The sequence below is a fragment of the Vollenhovia emeryi genome, unplaced genomic scaffold, assembly GCF_000949405.1.
Source record: "Vollenhovia emeryi isolate VEMERY1.0 unplaced genomic scaffold, V.emery_V1.0 DF939197.1, whole genome shotgun sequence".
NCBI lineage: Eukaryota > Metazoa > Arthropoda > Insecta > Hymenoptera > Formicidae > Vollenhovia > Vollenhovia emeryi.
The window spans coordinates 764,616-777,968 of record NW_011967169.1 but is presented as its reverse complement, the minus strand read 5'-3'; the positions used below and the strand labels follow the sequence as shown (position 1 = coordinate 777,968).

At 47.6% G+C, this 13,353-nt stretch overlaps 2 protein-coding genes across 4 annotated transcripts; one reads left to right on the top strand and one right to left on the bottom strand.

The window, feature by feature from the left end:
- Positions 1-43: 43 nt before the first annotated feature.
- LOC105562001 (mesoderm induction early response protein 1) lies at positions 44-4,316 on the top strand. 3 transcript variants are annotated; one of them, XM_012012464.1, is made up of 5 exons: positions 44-1,110; positions 1,243-1,378; positions 1,651-2,706; positions 3,052-3,179; positions 3,375-4,316. In XM_012012464.1, coding segments are annotated over exons 1-5 (1,965 nt in total). In that variant the 5' UTR covers positions 44-1,108; the 3' UTR covers positions 4,018-4,316. The 3 variants fall into 3 exon arrangements, with proteins under 3 accessions (XP_011867854.1, XP_011867853.1, XP_011867855.1); XM_012012463.1 differs by having other exon boundaries at positions 3,372-4,316; XM_012012465.1 differs by lacking the exons at positions 44-1,110; positions 1,243-1,378 and adding an exon at positions 1,404-1,559 and having other exon boundaries at positions 3,372-4,316.
- Positions 4,317-5,018: 702 nt separating this feature from the next.
- LOC105562000 (nucleoporin NUP188 homolog) lies at positions 5,019-12,390 on the bottom strand. Its single transcript, XM_012012461.1, has 6 exons — positions 12,053-12,390; positions 11,615-11,831; positions 11,060-11,527; positions 10,857-10,981; positions 9,991-10,519; positions 5,019-9,727 (listed from the first exon to the last, which is right to left on the bottom strand). The coding sequence occupies exons 1-6, from the start codon at positions 12,079-12,081 to the stop codon at positions 5,309-5,311; spliced, it is 5,787 nt and encodes a 1,928-aa protein (XP_011867851.1). The 5' UTR covers positions 12,082-12,390; the 3' UTR covers positions 5,019-5,308.
- Between the last annotated feature and the right edge of the window lie 963 nt (positions 12,391-13,353).

Sequence of the window (13,353 nt, the reverse complement as noted above, 5' to 3'; positions counted from 1 at the left end):
CTGTGATTGGTTAAATTTCAATCTAATCCCAATCCCAATCCGTAGTCTGATACGGGCTTTAAGTCGACCGAAGGTTTGGTCAAAGCCACCCTCGATAGCGAGAACGCGCATCCTTCGAGACTAGCGAAACTTCTATTACGTTCGCAGAGAAACTCTCGAAACGTTCTCGTCTCCAAATCGTTGGCGTTGTTCACGGATATCTCCCCAAGAGACGCCTCCCCCCCCCATCTAGCCTTTGATCACGCTCGCGGACCAATCGCGTTGCGTTTCTGTAATTACGCACGCGGGCGCTCCGTCTCTCTCTCTCACACATCTCGGGAGCGAGGGAGAACGAGCGAGTATCCGGACGCACTCTCGAGAGGGGCGACGACGACGCTCTCACGGGCTCTCTGTCTCGCGTCCATTTTCCGAACACACGGAGCTCGGCGGGGAAACGAGTGCGACGAATACAAATAATGGAGTGCGCGTCTTTCGGCTGATCTCGGCTGTTGTGTGAGAGAGCTCTCGCGGCGTCGCGAGTCGCGCGCTTCCCGCCCGACGGAAATGTGCCTTACGCGCCTCTGACGGTCTCGTATGTCCGAGCCGCGAGACGTCGGTTTGTTGTCGCCCGGGGCTGGACGGCCCGCGTAGGGTCCTCCCCCCCGCGAGTGCCCGTTAGCACGGCGAGAGGCATCGACGAGAGACGCTGTCCCGCGACGTTGCGCGAAATGTCGGTTGCCGCTGCGACGAGACTGTGACGCCCGGTGTCGTGAGTACAGCTGTGACACGAGTGTCACGTCAGGTTGAGGTTATACCCTTCTCCCTCCCCCTCCCCCCCTCCCGCCGCCCCTCTGCGGGCGTCCCGAATGTGAATCTTGTCTCTTTATCCCGCCTTCGGACGTTTAAGCCGAGCGTAAAAGCCCATCGCCACCGCCGACCTCTGTCCCCGCGTCGGAGGGATCGCGCATACAACGCAGGACTACCTGGGGAGAGAGAGAGAGAGCGAGCGAGCGGGGCTTGTCGTGGTGCAATCGTGGTGATACATCCCGGTGCTGCGTCCACGCGTTGATGTGTGTATATACCGTTTGTGTGTTATGTCCCCGTCTCGGTGAATAGGGATTGTAGAATCATGTAAGTGCGCATCCATCCACTTGCGTAGCGACTAGCCGTAGGGAGTCTTGTCTTGTCGTACCGCGGGAGATTGCGAGTCTGGCGGGCTACGGGCACGCTTGTATAACGGCGCGCCTTTCTCTCCTCTTGCAGGGCAGATCGAGATTATGATATGGGCTCTGCGACGGAAATGATGGTAAATGATTTTGACGACGAACGAACGCTGGACGAGGAAGAGGCCCTAGAAGGTAGCGAGGATTCGCACAACGAGTTGTCCAACCTGCAGAAGGTACGTTCCCACGGCATATTCGTATTCGTCGCTTACAGTACATACGTATATGTATCTGCCACATTTTTTGTAACGACATTCTGATCCCGACTATTCTAGGATCAAGCCTCTGAGAAATGAAAAAGTCGAGCCCATAAATAATTACAATTATGATAAGTTTCCGCAACACTTTGGACTCAAAGTGCGTTCTCGTAGTGAGATTCCATTGCTTAGTCCCCCAGGGTCCCGAAGCTCCGTGTAATAATGATCCATTTCTGTCTCTTTTGAGCAAGGAAGGTGATATGCCGCTCAAAGATCTCCTCGCCATGTACGGATACGGTGATCCCTCGACGGAGAACTCAAACAGTTCCGATCACATGCTGCTGCCGTCCGGGAGCGGCGATGCCGAGGCGGAGGAGCGTTACTCGGACAAGGGTGACAACGACGCGGACGACGACGACGACGACGACGAGGCGGACGCGACCAGCAACGAGCCGGACCTCAAGCAGTTCTACACGGAGATGCTGGTGAAGGGCAAGGACAAGACGTCGTCGTTGTCGGGATCGACCGCCAAGGGCAATAGCGGCATCGCCGCGCCCGGCAGGGACAGCAGGAAACGCAGGCTCGACGACGACGAGGACGACGACGAGGACGCCGAGACCGAGGAATGCTCGGGCGCGCGAGGCGTAAGCGGCAAGAAAACTAGAGCGTCACCCACGACGGGAAGTGCTAATGCTGTTGCGTGCGACGGTATAGTTAATTTAGGGGGAGCCGGTGCTACAGACAGCGCTGTCGAGGAAGGTAGCGCCAGCGGTGCGATCGATGGCCCGGAAGATAGGATAGTCAGTGCGGGAATAGGCAGTGGCAGTTCGAGGTTGTTGCGGAGTGTTTCGAGGCCGCAGAGCGAGGAAGAGGAGGACGACTGCGACTACAGCCCCGACGAGGAGGAGTGGAAGAAGACAATCATGGTCGGCACCGATTATCAGGCGGCGATACCGGAAGGCTTGTGTCGCTACGACGATGCGCTGCCCTACGAAAACGAGGACAAAATGTTGTGGGACCCCAGCCATATATCCGAGGAGGATACGGAAGAGTTTCTAGAGCGCGCGCAACTCCCAGCGGTCAAGGGCGGTTCGTTGCCGGCCGGCTCGCATATCAGAGACGACGAGCAGGCTCTCTATCTTCTGCTGCAGTGCGGTTACAATCTCGAGGAGGCATTACGAAGGCGTCGAATGAACGTACTTCCTCCCACGGACGCAGTGAGCCTTTGGTCAGAGGAGGAGTGTCACAATTTTGAATCTGGATTGCGCAATTACGGCAAGGATTTTCATCTTATACAGAAAAATAAGGTATATCACACGCGCGCACATACACACACAAGATTAAACCTTCAATTATTAAAGATTCAAAGTCTTTGTAAGAAGTGTGTACTAAGGATAGAATAATTCTTGTGGTTCCGACTTGTTCAAAATGCAGAGATACAAACTGCGTTGCTAACAACGTTGCCTAATGTTTTTCGCAACCGTACAAAAAGCGCTATACCATTTTACGGTACAATAAAAAACGCTGTTGCGGAATAACTCTTTTACGATCGAAATGCATAATTTTAATCGTACCGTACAATTATAATAATACGACATCCTTTGCGATGTTGCGATTCGATAAGCTTTATAGCGAAATTTTCTTCTTTTTAGGTGAGAACGAGATCGGTCGGAGAGTTAGTACAATTTTATTACCTGTGGAAGAAAACGGAGCGGCATGACATATTTACGTACAAAGCACGATTAGAGAAGAAAAAATATGCTCTGCACCCCGGTATCACGTGAGTATCTTCTCTATCGCAACTCCTGCATAACTTTACAACACGACAACACCTTTTGAAATACCTAGACCATAAAAAAATAATGAAATCTAACTCGACACTCGACAATAACATACTCGACTAACACACTTTGCAATGCTTTCGTTAACACAATTACTGCAAGCGTGAATGACAGTACTATTAAATCGCAAGCAGGGACTATATGGACCGATTTCTCGAGGAGCAAGAGGGAGTGCGAGATCGCAGCAGTTCGCCGAACGTTCATTGTTTGTTGTATGGCGATGCCAAGCGGCAGAGATCGAGCACCAGCGTGACCAACAATGACGAGTCCAAATCGACGGATGCTTGGGACGGTAACGCGGTTGATCCACTGGCCGATGCTAACGGGCCGACGCCACCGCCGCCGCCACCGCCTCCGCCACCACCGCCCTTGGTAACGTCGGCCGCGACTACCGTGTCCTCGTCGATATGCAATTCCAGCGCTTTGACCACACCGACGTATTGTTCGCCGTCGACTCGCCATCCGGACTGTTCCTCGTCCGAATCGGGTTGCGCGAACCCCCTAGCGTGGAGTGGTATAGTGTCCCGAAGTCAACCTACCTCTTCAGTCATCACAACGATAACTATAAATACCACCACCGCTACGACGTCTACAGCAATGGTCACAGCTCTCGGCTCGACGAATACAGTTACCACTAGTTCCACCGCGTCTGCTGCTACCGTCGCCGCCACTGCTGTCTCAAACAACTACTACCATCAACGAGTAACATCATCCAGAAACAATGATTCTCACGACACGCCCTCGCCCGAGAACATTTTACCTCATCTACCCCCTTAGCGTCTAACCCGACCTTCAGGTGTTCATCCTGAAAGGCGACGGATGTCCTTGCGCGGTGTGCCTAACTCGGCACTCGCACCATCGCTATTGTCGTAACGCATAATATTCGTTAATATCAAGGATTATATTTTTATACTGTATCGCGCGTATAATATAATTATTAATCGTCCTTCGCGCGAGTGCGCGATGTTGTATAGTGATGCGGAAAACGGAAGGACACGCTTTTACGTGAAAGATTAGAGCATATATTCTATGTAAGATTAAAGATACAAATTGAAAATAAACGCGGCAAAAACGAGCGAGGGTCACTGTCAACTTTCTCTATTTCTCTCTCTCTCTCTCTTCTCTCTCTCACTCTCTCTCACTGTTTTAAACATAGAGATATTCCATACAAAAGGAAAGACGCATTTTGAAAGAGACTCGTTGGAGAGCACCAGTATTCAACAGAGAAGTGGAATAACTAGTATTACACACTGCGATTGTAAATTTTCATGGATAAATCATTGTATTACACAAGTAATAAGTAATTCATTACGATTCAATTTGTCCGGAGGACGTTTGTCTTCGGATTGGCAATAAATTTGTAAAAAGTATGGTATGGAATTTCGCGGGATGATTTATCAGTGCGACAAAGTGGAATCTGATAAATGTTGGCATGACAAAGTTAAAATGAAAGTCAATAGAAGCATGGTCAGCGTTATTTCAATGTAAGGGATGCGCGTAAACAGCGATCCTAGTAATTCGTTTCCCTCGTTAAGTAGTTGGCTGTGTATAAAATCATATAGTTTGTATTTTCACGTTTTTCCTAGCAAACTATTTAAGAAACACGAAATAATTCTAATTTACTGGATATTACATTATGTTTAATCATTTATAAATAGTGTTGATATAAAAAAAGTACAGACTAAATTAGAAACGTTGAATATTACATTCTTTAGATTCCTGTTGGCCTCTTTACTCCTCGTTAATGTTTCAGCATTCCTATATATAGGACTTGCATTGTAATACGCAATATACGAAAGGAAAGTTAAATTATCGAGTAATTAACAAATTTTTTTAACCTTTTACCAAGTAACATGCATGAACGGACTCAGTTGTATCATACATACTCAATTATGTCCAATTATTTACTTACGTTTATGTCAAAAAGATGGCAGCTTTTAACGTAACGAAAACGTAGTTCTTAATGTGCTTGTCACTTACGTTCATCGCTCTAGAATGCGGTTCTAATTTCCATTCTAGAACGATGAATTGTGTGTATCGAGAACTACGTTTTAAATAAAAATACTGTTCATCGAAATTGCGCCGAGTCCAACGACTCGACAACGGTCTTAAGTAATTTTCCCATTAACGGCAAGAACTGCACGCTGCTGACGTTCGTTTTGAAAACACCAGTAGTAAGGACACTGTCGTCAAGTCTTATCTCTTTTGTTTCAGTTTGGCTCATCTCCATTGAGGAATTTTCGTGGTCGGACGAGCACACCGGTGCTTTGTCAATAGTACTATCCTTCTGGAGTCTCGCCGGTAAATTCGTTTGCGTCGGATCACTCGTGTCCTGAATCGTCCTGGAGCTTCGCGTATCCGCGTCTATCAGGGAGCCCTTCACCTGCCAGATATCGGGAGTGCCGCGGTGCTCGAGAAAATCGAAGAAGACTCCTAGCTCGGTGGCGGTCTCCCGTGCTATGAGCTGACGATCTCGCAAGGTAAGCCTGGGGCTCTTCACCCCTTCGAGAGCCTGCGACAGTATCAGGACAAGATTGATTTCCAGCGACAATCGTGTATTGTTCTCGTCCATCGACTCGAACCATGGATCGCTGAATCTGTGATTTCTCGCTATGATTGGGCTGCCGTTACCCGGAGCGCCGGCGACCCCGCTGCCGCTACTCTTCGTCACGTGTCTACCGGTCGCCAGAGCGGTTGCTCTCGAGAGAATGGTATTCTCGCATATCAGTGGATCGTAGGGTCGACGCACGAGTCTAGGGCTGCTGAGTAACGACACGGTGACGTCTAGACCGCTGACGTATTCTAGGAATTCTCCGCCAATGTTGGATGACGTTCTGGAGGTCGAAGCGGAGGCCGCGTGAATGATTCGTCGTAGGTCCTTGGTCGTGTGCATACGTCGGAGATTTTCTGGCGCGGCGCGTTCCCACTCCTTCTTCGCGGAATCCGTTTTATCCTCGCGTCCAGAATGCGGCGCCGAAGACGCGGGCAACGAGACGGCAACGGGCTGCGAGCGAGAGTGAAGAGCCTGGGTGAACAGTTGCGTCGAGCTGATGATCGTGCCGTAAGTGAGCTGCGGACCGGAGCTCATGCTCATCTGCGGAGGCCCAAAGTTCATCTCGGCCATCGGCGTGTACCAGTAATCCTGGGTGTATATCGTGTCTACCAGAGTATTCAGTTTCGGCGAGAAGTGAACGAAGCTTAGCGCGCAGGTTGTGTTTATGACGATCAGCTTGTTCACCAGCAGCTTCAGCTCGCCGCTAGGCAGTCGGTTGTCGCAGGACTCGAGCTCCTCGGCGCTCTCCACGCTGATACCGTCGATGATAAACTTGAGTATTCGCGGCCTCAGCAACAGGTTCACCGTACTATCGTACGTCAGGTACATGCACTTTATAAGAGTCTCGCGAACGCTCGGCTGAATCGCGTTCCAAACGTACGTTTGCGTGGCTATAGCGTGTATAAGAGCGACCAGTGATTGTATAAGATCAGCGGCCAGCAGGTCGGCGGTGTGCCTCAATAACGTGGACACCACCATCAGCTGGTGCTCGTGAGAGTTCAGGAAGACGACTACGTGGTTGACAAACATCATGCGCGTCTCGCTGCTGACCAGGCCTATCAGAAATTCCAGGCCCAGCGTGTACAAAGGCCACCAATCCTGGCAACGCCACTGACCGTTCGCCGAGTCGTCGTACAGCGAGTCGAGCATGCTGTTGGCGATGTCCGCCGGTGGAATCAAGCTGAGCCAGAGCTTCGTGATGTCGTTGTCGTTGATGGGATACGGGCAGTACGGGGAACGCGATATAACGCCCAGCAAGCTCAGTGCCGCCGCGCTGAACTTGACATACGGGTACTTCTGGAGTGTACACCCGACGCACACCATCAGTTCGGGTATCATCTGACGAAGCTGCACGCAGCTGGCCCGCAGACGATGCTTGAAATTCACATTCCGTTCGACGTACGATCGTAACAGTTGCGTCACCATGCTGATAGCTAACGTCGCCGGTAGACTCTCTCGTATACCACGGAGCGTCTCCGCGCTGCGACAGTCGGCCTTCTTTCGCGCGCCCTTCTCGTCAGTCTTGAGATCGACGGACAACTGCTGCTTTCGGCGTTCCAGTTGAAGGGCAGCCTCCTTCAATTCCTCTAGCTCGCAAATAGCAATGGTGCAAGAGTGCGCCAAGAGGTATTCCAGGCTGGCCGAGTCCTCGGCCAGGGTACTCTTCACCAGCTGCACGCATCCGAGTAGCAACGAGATCATTGTCTGCCGTAGGGCTTTTCCAAAGCCGCGATAAGTCTGCGCTATCTCCTGCGTGAGTTGCGAGAGTCTGGTCTTGAAAATCCTCGAGTCACCGACGCACATCTGTTTCCAGGAAGTGATGCACCTCAGGGATAAGGAAGCCAGTAACATCGGGATCTTGCCGCTGCTGGAATCATTCGGTTCCTTCACTCGGTCCAACAGAGAATCCAAGGCCAACTGAGTCAGGAGATGCGCCTGCGTTACGTTAATCGGGTAATTTTTCGCCGTTCGTTCGTCAGTGAGCATAACGATGAAGTGGTACCAGGACTCTAAATTAATCTCGTACAACGGTTCTATGAGTCTGTCTTGCTTCGCGCGCGGCTCCTTATTCTCGCCCTCGCCGTTCGCGGGAACATCGAGAACGTACATGGCTAATTTTTTCCAATGATCCTTGGACTTGTTCAACAGCTCCTTTAGATTTTTCGAGAAATTATTCTCTAACAATGGACTTTTGTACAATTCTAATGTAATTACATCTAACAATTGCGAATAACCTTTCGCGCCCGCCGCTAAGGTTTTAAAAAGCGGCGCGAACAGGTGACTCCAGAATTTCTCTCGTTTCCGGAAGAAATTGACAAGAATCTCATTTCTGTGATACCACATGGCGCGCAACACTGTCATCGTGCTGTCGTACAATTTATCGCATACAATGTCGTCCTCCTTGTACATTCGTTCTAAATACGAGTCCAAGAATTGACTGCAACCCTCGGTAAGAAACTCGTCGGCTGGACGTGGGAAGATCCTCTTGCGTTCCGCTTGGTGCATAATATTGAAAAGGGCCTCCGTCAGGCCAGGTTGTTTCTCTAGACACACGGCGACCAATTCCAAGATAGCGACTTTGACTTCAATCGCGCACGTTGGCAGAGTTAATCGAAACGCGAAGGTTTCCCGTATAGATGTTCCATCCATTCCCATGCAAACGAGCAGAGACATAGAGAATTCCTCCGCGAATTTTTTCAGCAGCATTACAGCCATTTTTTGTAAAGAAGGGCTGAACCAAACGTACAGATAATTAACAATAGTTGGTACTATAAGGAGCCCATTGGGCACTCTCGGAGAGGAATACAAAGCGATCTCGAGGGGCGACCTGTCGCTCAACTCTAGATCCAGGGATTTTCTGAACATCAACAGTCGATTGACTATCGTCAGAGCTAGTTCTACACTCTTGATAGTCTTGAATCCTTTTCCACTGATCCAATTTGTCTCCGCGATCATTTTATTGTGCAGTGTGCGCTCGCCCGTCCGAAGTAGCTTCAGCAGCGCGTGACGCGGCTCCAAGTAGAGCAAGCTGTACACCACGACGAGTTGCAACTCGTTGCGAATATCGTTTTTAGGTAACGTTGAATCCAGAGCCCGATGGATGCAAAACATACTCTTCAGCCATAAGTCGATTCTTTCTGCGTTCGATTCGAAATACCACGAGTCTAGCTTAGGTAACACAGCTTGTAGCAGGAACACCATACCCGGTATTTCGATGGTGTACATGGCTTCTTTGCTATGCTTGGTGATTAGATAATTGTACAAGGTGTCCAGAAACGCGCGCAGAACGGGATACGTGTGTTCGATGGTTTCTATACCCGAGAGCCACGATCCAACGAGACCACTGTCGAAGGAAATCGCTTCCGCAAAGTCTAACGGCTTTTGATACCAATTGTTAAATTTTGGATAAACACCGGACCGCATGCGCGAGAGAATGTCCTCGGGATACCTCAAGACCAATTTCGATGAAATGCTAATGCAGACGGCAACGATTCTGTACAAGTTTGACGGTAGTACCGGGTATGAGAACCGATTAATAATTTCAAAACATAATTCCGTGGGAGCAACCATGTTCAATGGTATCTCGATATCCTTAGCTAATAAAGCTTCCAACAATTTCAGGCCCTGATAAACATTCTCCGGTAAGTCAGTCTTTACGGCGCTGATATTCGCAATTCCGCCGCTCGCTTGAGAAAATAACAGCTCTATTTTATGATGCAAAGCGTCCCAGTAACTCGCCTTTACGCGAAACAAGACTACTTCTTTCTCGCTGGACAACCCGGTAATATTCTCGTATGCACAGTCGCTGGGTATAGTAAACGAATTCTTTTGAATCACGCAATCTGCTTCGTATGGCCGTAACGGCTTGTTACAATCTCTTTGACGAGGAACTTCTATGGTCGCTGATTGTAGATTGTCCAACTCCGATGCGATCTAAATAAAGATTAATTGATTTTATGTAACACAATAAATATTAAATATTTGATGAAACAAATTCAATGTGCAAAACGCATACGTTATTTTAAGATTTGGTAGATTTACTCAAGTGGAAGATGAAATAAAAATATTCGTTTCCATTGAAATTTTTCATAACTTTCTGAAATAATTATCTCGTCTTTGTCGTAAAAATTTTTTTGATATTCACCTTAGTTCTTTTATAAATAAAAGAAATATTTCAGTAAAAAACCTCAATTTACCTTCTTGGCACTTGTAATTGTTGTGGATGCCAGACCAATAGCTATACTGGTTAAGGGTTCGAATTTGTAAGGACACAATTCTTTGGCAACTTTATAAATCGACCATATACTGTCGTACGGTTCATCCCAGAATCTAGCTGCGCATTCTGGAAACTTGACTACGGCAGCCAGGGCATCAAAAATGCCGTTTAAAGCACTTAACCGGTCTTCCTCGACAAAGATGCACACTAACGAGAGAAGATTATAAACGCTGCTTCGCACAACTTCAGCATAATGGGTCTCTTCTTGATACATTTCGCAGTTTATCAAATCTCGCAGATACTGAAATACGTCAAGCTGTATGGCTTTGATGCCAAATGGTTTGAAACGATTTAACGTGTCTATGTTTTCCGGATCAATCGCATAATTTGCCAGCATCCATGACAGGAGTAACGGCCCGTCCTGTTGTAAACTTTCACGAACACATTTGTGTTCAAAGACTTCTTGCATACTGCCTCTGACACCATTTATCCAGTCTTCTATACCAGTGCTAAAAAGAGACACAATAAAACGCGTACACAATTGAAATTATCAGAAGAAAGTCCTCTATTATGAGATAGATTTCTGATATGAGATAGCAGGTTTTCAACACTCAAATTCAATCACAAATCTTTTTTCGCAACTATTACACGATCTAACAATCAATCTTCCACTAAGCAGATTTCTCTCGCAAGGGCAATAACTTCACATGGTGGAATTAATTGACGATGCTTATTAATTTAATAGAAACTCCGCTATCCCATATTAGAATCCCATCTCTTAATAGGGGACTTTCTTCTATAATAAAAAAAAAATTTTAATTGTGCAAGGTAATTATATCAACTAACTGTTTATCTACATCCAGAGATACAAGCAACAATGCTATTTGACTGTACTGTATCTCTTCAATCTTTTTAGCGATATCTTCCTTGTCCTCGTGACTTTTTGTACTGACTAATCGTCTGGGTTCACCCTAAAAAGATGTTTGCTATTTGAGTAAAACTCTTTAGTGTCCCGAGGAATACGTAAGGTTGTCAAGTGCGAGTCTTACCCCAATACTGCCATAAAACTTGGCAAATTCGCCACTAGGAATATGTATATCGTGTACAATCACAGTCAGTACGTGAAGCAGCTCGCGCATCTCTATTAATGTGCTATTATATAATCGATGTAAGTGATCTTCCGTACAGAACTGCGACCGCGTAGGAGGATTTACGAACTTGAGCGCTTCTATCTGCTTTCGTATGGATTCAAGCAAATTTCCCATGAGGATCTCGTTAAAAAATTTGGCAAATTCCTTGTGATGAGGGTGTCTCTCGTTATCTTTATACTCAATCATGAGCTTGAGGCATTTTATCAACGTCACTCTCTCAGAGTAGTAAAAATTCCAAATATCGTCGATTAATGCTCTTATAGAAGTGAGATCGGAGAGCTGCGACGCAAAGGTCTCCGCGCAATTTCTGTACTCGTACGACACAAAGTTGCACACTAGATCCCAGGTAATCGTGGCGTCCAAATTCTTGCAAAAATCAAACACGTGATGCAAGTTACAAGTGTAAATCTTGTAAAACAAGTTGTATGCGCAAGCGCAAAACACTGTACTTACAAGGAGCGGAGCGAGTTTACTAATCAAATCGAACATTTGCTGTAGAGGGGGCGGATTTCTTTTAGAAATACTTTGCAACGACGCATCTGTATACGGCTTGAAAAACTGAAGGCCCTCTTTGAGCAAAGCAGTGGCATTCTTTATCTCTTCCTCGACGGTCTCTTTAGCGCAACAACACGTCGTGCCGGATATGATAGACCACAAATCCTTGCTGCAACTTTTCGTAAATTATCATTACTCAACTATTATTGCTTTTGTCACATGACCGACAGACAAATCATCGAAAAGACCATTTGTGGATTGTGTGAGAAAAACGACATTAGCAGAAAAATATTGAAATAAAATTGATGGACACTTTTGTTCCTTCCAAAATAAGATATGTCCCATTTTAGTATGAAATTACAGAAGATGAAAGTAACATATATTTTATATACTTACGGCAAGTTACCCATTGGAGCTACTTCCATGTTGAAAATATTATCACCGTATTCAAAATCGCGTGAAAGCTCCTACCCTTTGCACGCAAATAAGTCACGAATGGTTGTAAGAAAATATTTCCTCTTTTACAATCTCAATTGTGTGCTTTAAGCGCACATAAACGTTAACGGTGCCTCACATAACCTCAATTCTCGCGTCGGCGAGCGGCAATCCGGATCCGCTACTGATGCATGCGGACGCACGTCGAGTGCTGCACCGGCGGTGCAGTTATATTTCGCACATGCGCCGTTGGAAACACGCGTGAGTCAAGTAAGAGTCGAGGGAAGCGACAAAAATCCCTCGTTCGTGTTTTCAAAATTGATCGAAAACGAATGAAATTTGCCAGCCAGTTTCTGGCCCGCTTTTCTTCGAGGATTTAAACTCGTATTAAAATTGCCCGTTCAAATGGCGCTCGATGCCGATCTCCGACACACTCGCGAATTTACACTCACTTTTGTAAAGACGACGGTCACTGTATCCGAATGCCACTGTCTCCGATTTGCACTTTGTCCGATTGTCACAGAGTCCGATTACCGAAAAGTAGTGGCATTAATAAATCACTGATAAATGTTAAAGCACTCGATTCAATATTTCGTGTATTATTTCGCGTTTTGTTAGACACAGCGATGATATCACTGATTATTCGCAGGGAGAAATCGCGGTTTCCTTCCGTACTCGTCGCGAACGCGTATCGAGAAAAAATACGGTATGCGGAGCGGCACGGGCATAAACAACTCTGCGACTGTCGCCGCGTGAATGATCGTACGTGCGGCATGACCTTGTTTTGCCGCGCGCCGTAGACCGAGCGTCGGTTCCGAGAAATGACGTAGCGTCTCGTAAACACCTCGGTCGAAAACAATCTATTGTGTCGAATCATTCGGCGCGGAGCAGTCGAGCGCGACGGACATTCCGTGTGTTTTCGCGTCGCTTTTCGTAACGCGATTATTTCCAACAATCTCGATCATCTGCTACGCACGCGATCGTCTCGTACGCGAGTTAGAAACATTTCTCAATCGCGAGGAGAGCCGCGAAGGTGTCGGTTGCGTCGTCGAAGTGCGTGTTTCCCGAGTGAACGCGTTTGTTCGTGACACGTCGCGTCGTTGACTTGACTCGCGTAGCACCGCCGTTGTAGCGCCGCGCAGTGACCGCCGGGAACCGACGCCATGTTGATCCATTCGAGGAGCCCGTGGACACGCAGCGGATCGGTCTCGTGCGTTGGTCGTCGCGTCTCGCGGTACGCACAATCGCGGTAAGTTCGCTCC

Excerpts from the sequence above, each read along its gene's own strand:
- LOC105562001 (XM_012012463.1), top strand. Across the intron at positions 1,379-1,650 it reads AGTTGTCCAACCTGCAGAAG|GAAGGTGATATGCCGCTCAA; the intron begins GTACGTTCCCAC and ends CTTTTGAGCAAG. Across the intron at positions 2,707-3,051 it reads ATCTTATACAGAAAAATAAG|GTGAGAACGAGATCGGTCGG; the intron begins GTATATCACACG and ends TCTTCTTTTTAG.
- LOC105562000 (XM_012012461.1), bottom strand. The coding sequence starts at position 12,081 with ATGGAAGTAGCTCCAATGGGTAACTTGCC. Across the intron at positions 11,832-12,052 it reads GCTCCAATGGGTAACTTGCC|TTGCAGCAAGGATTTGTGGT; the intron begins GTAAGTATATAA and ends ATTTACGAAAAG. Across the intron at positions 10,520-10,856 it reads TCTCTGGATGTAGATAAACA|CACTGGTATAGAAGACTGGA; the intron begins GTTAGTTGATAT and ends GTCTCTTTTTAG.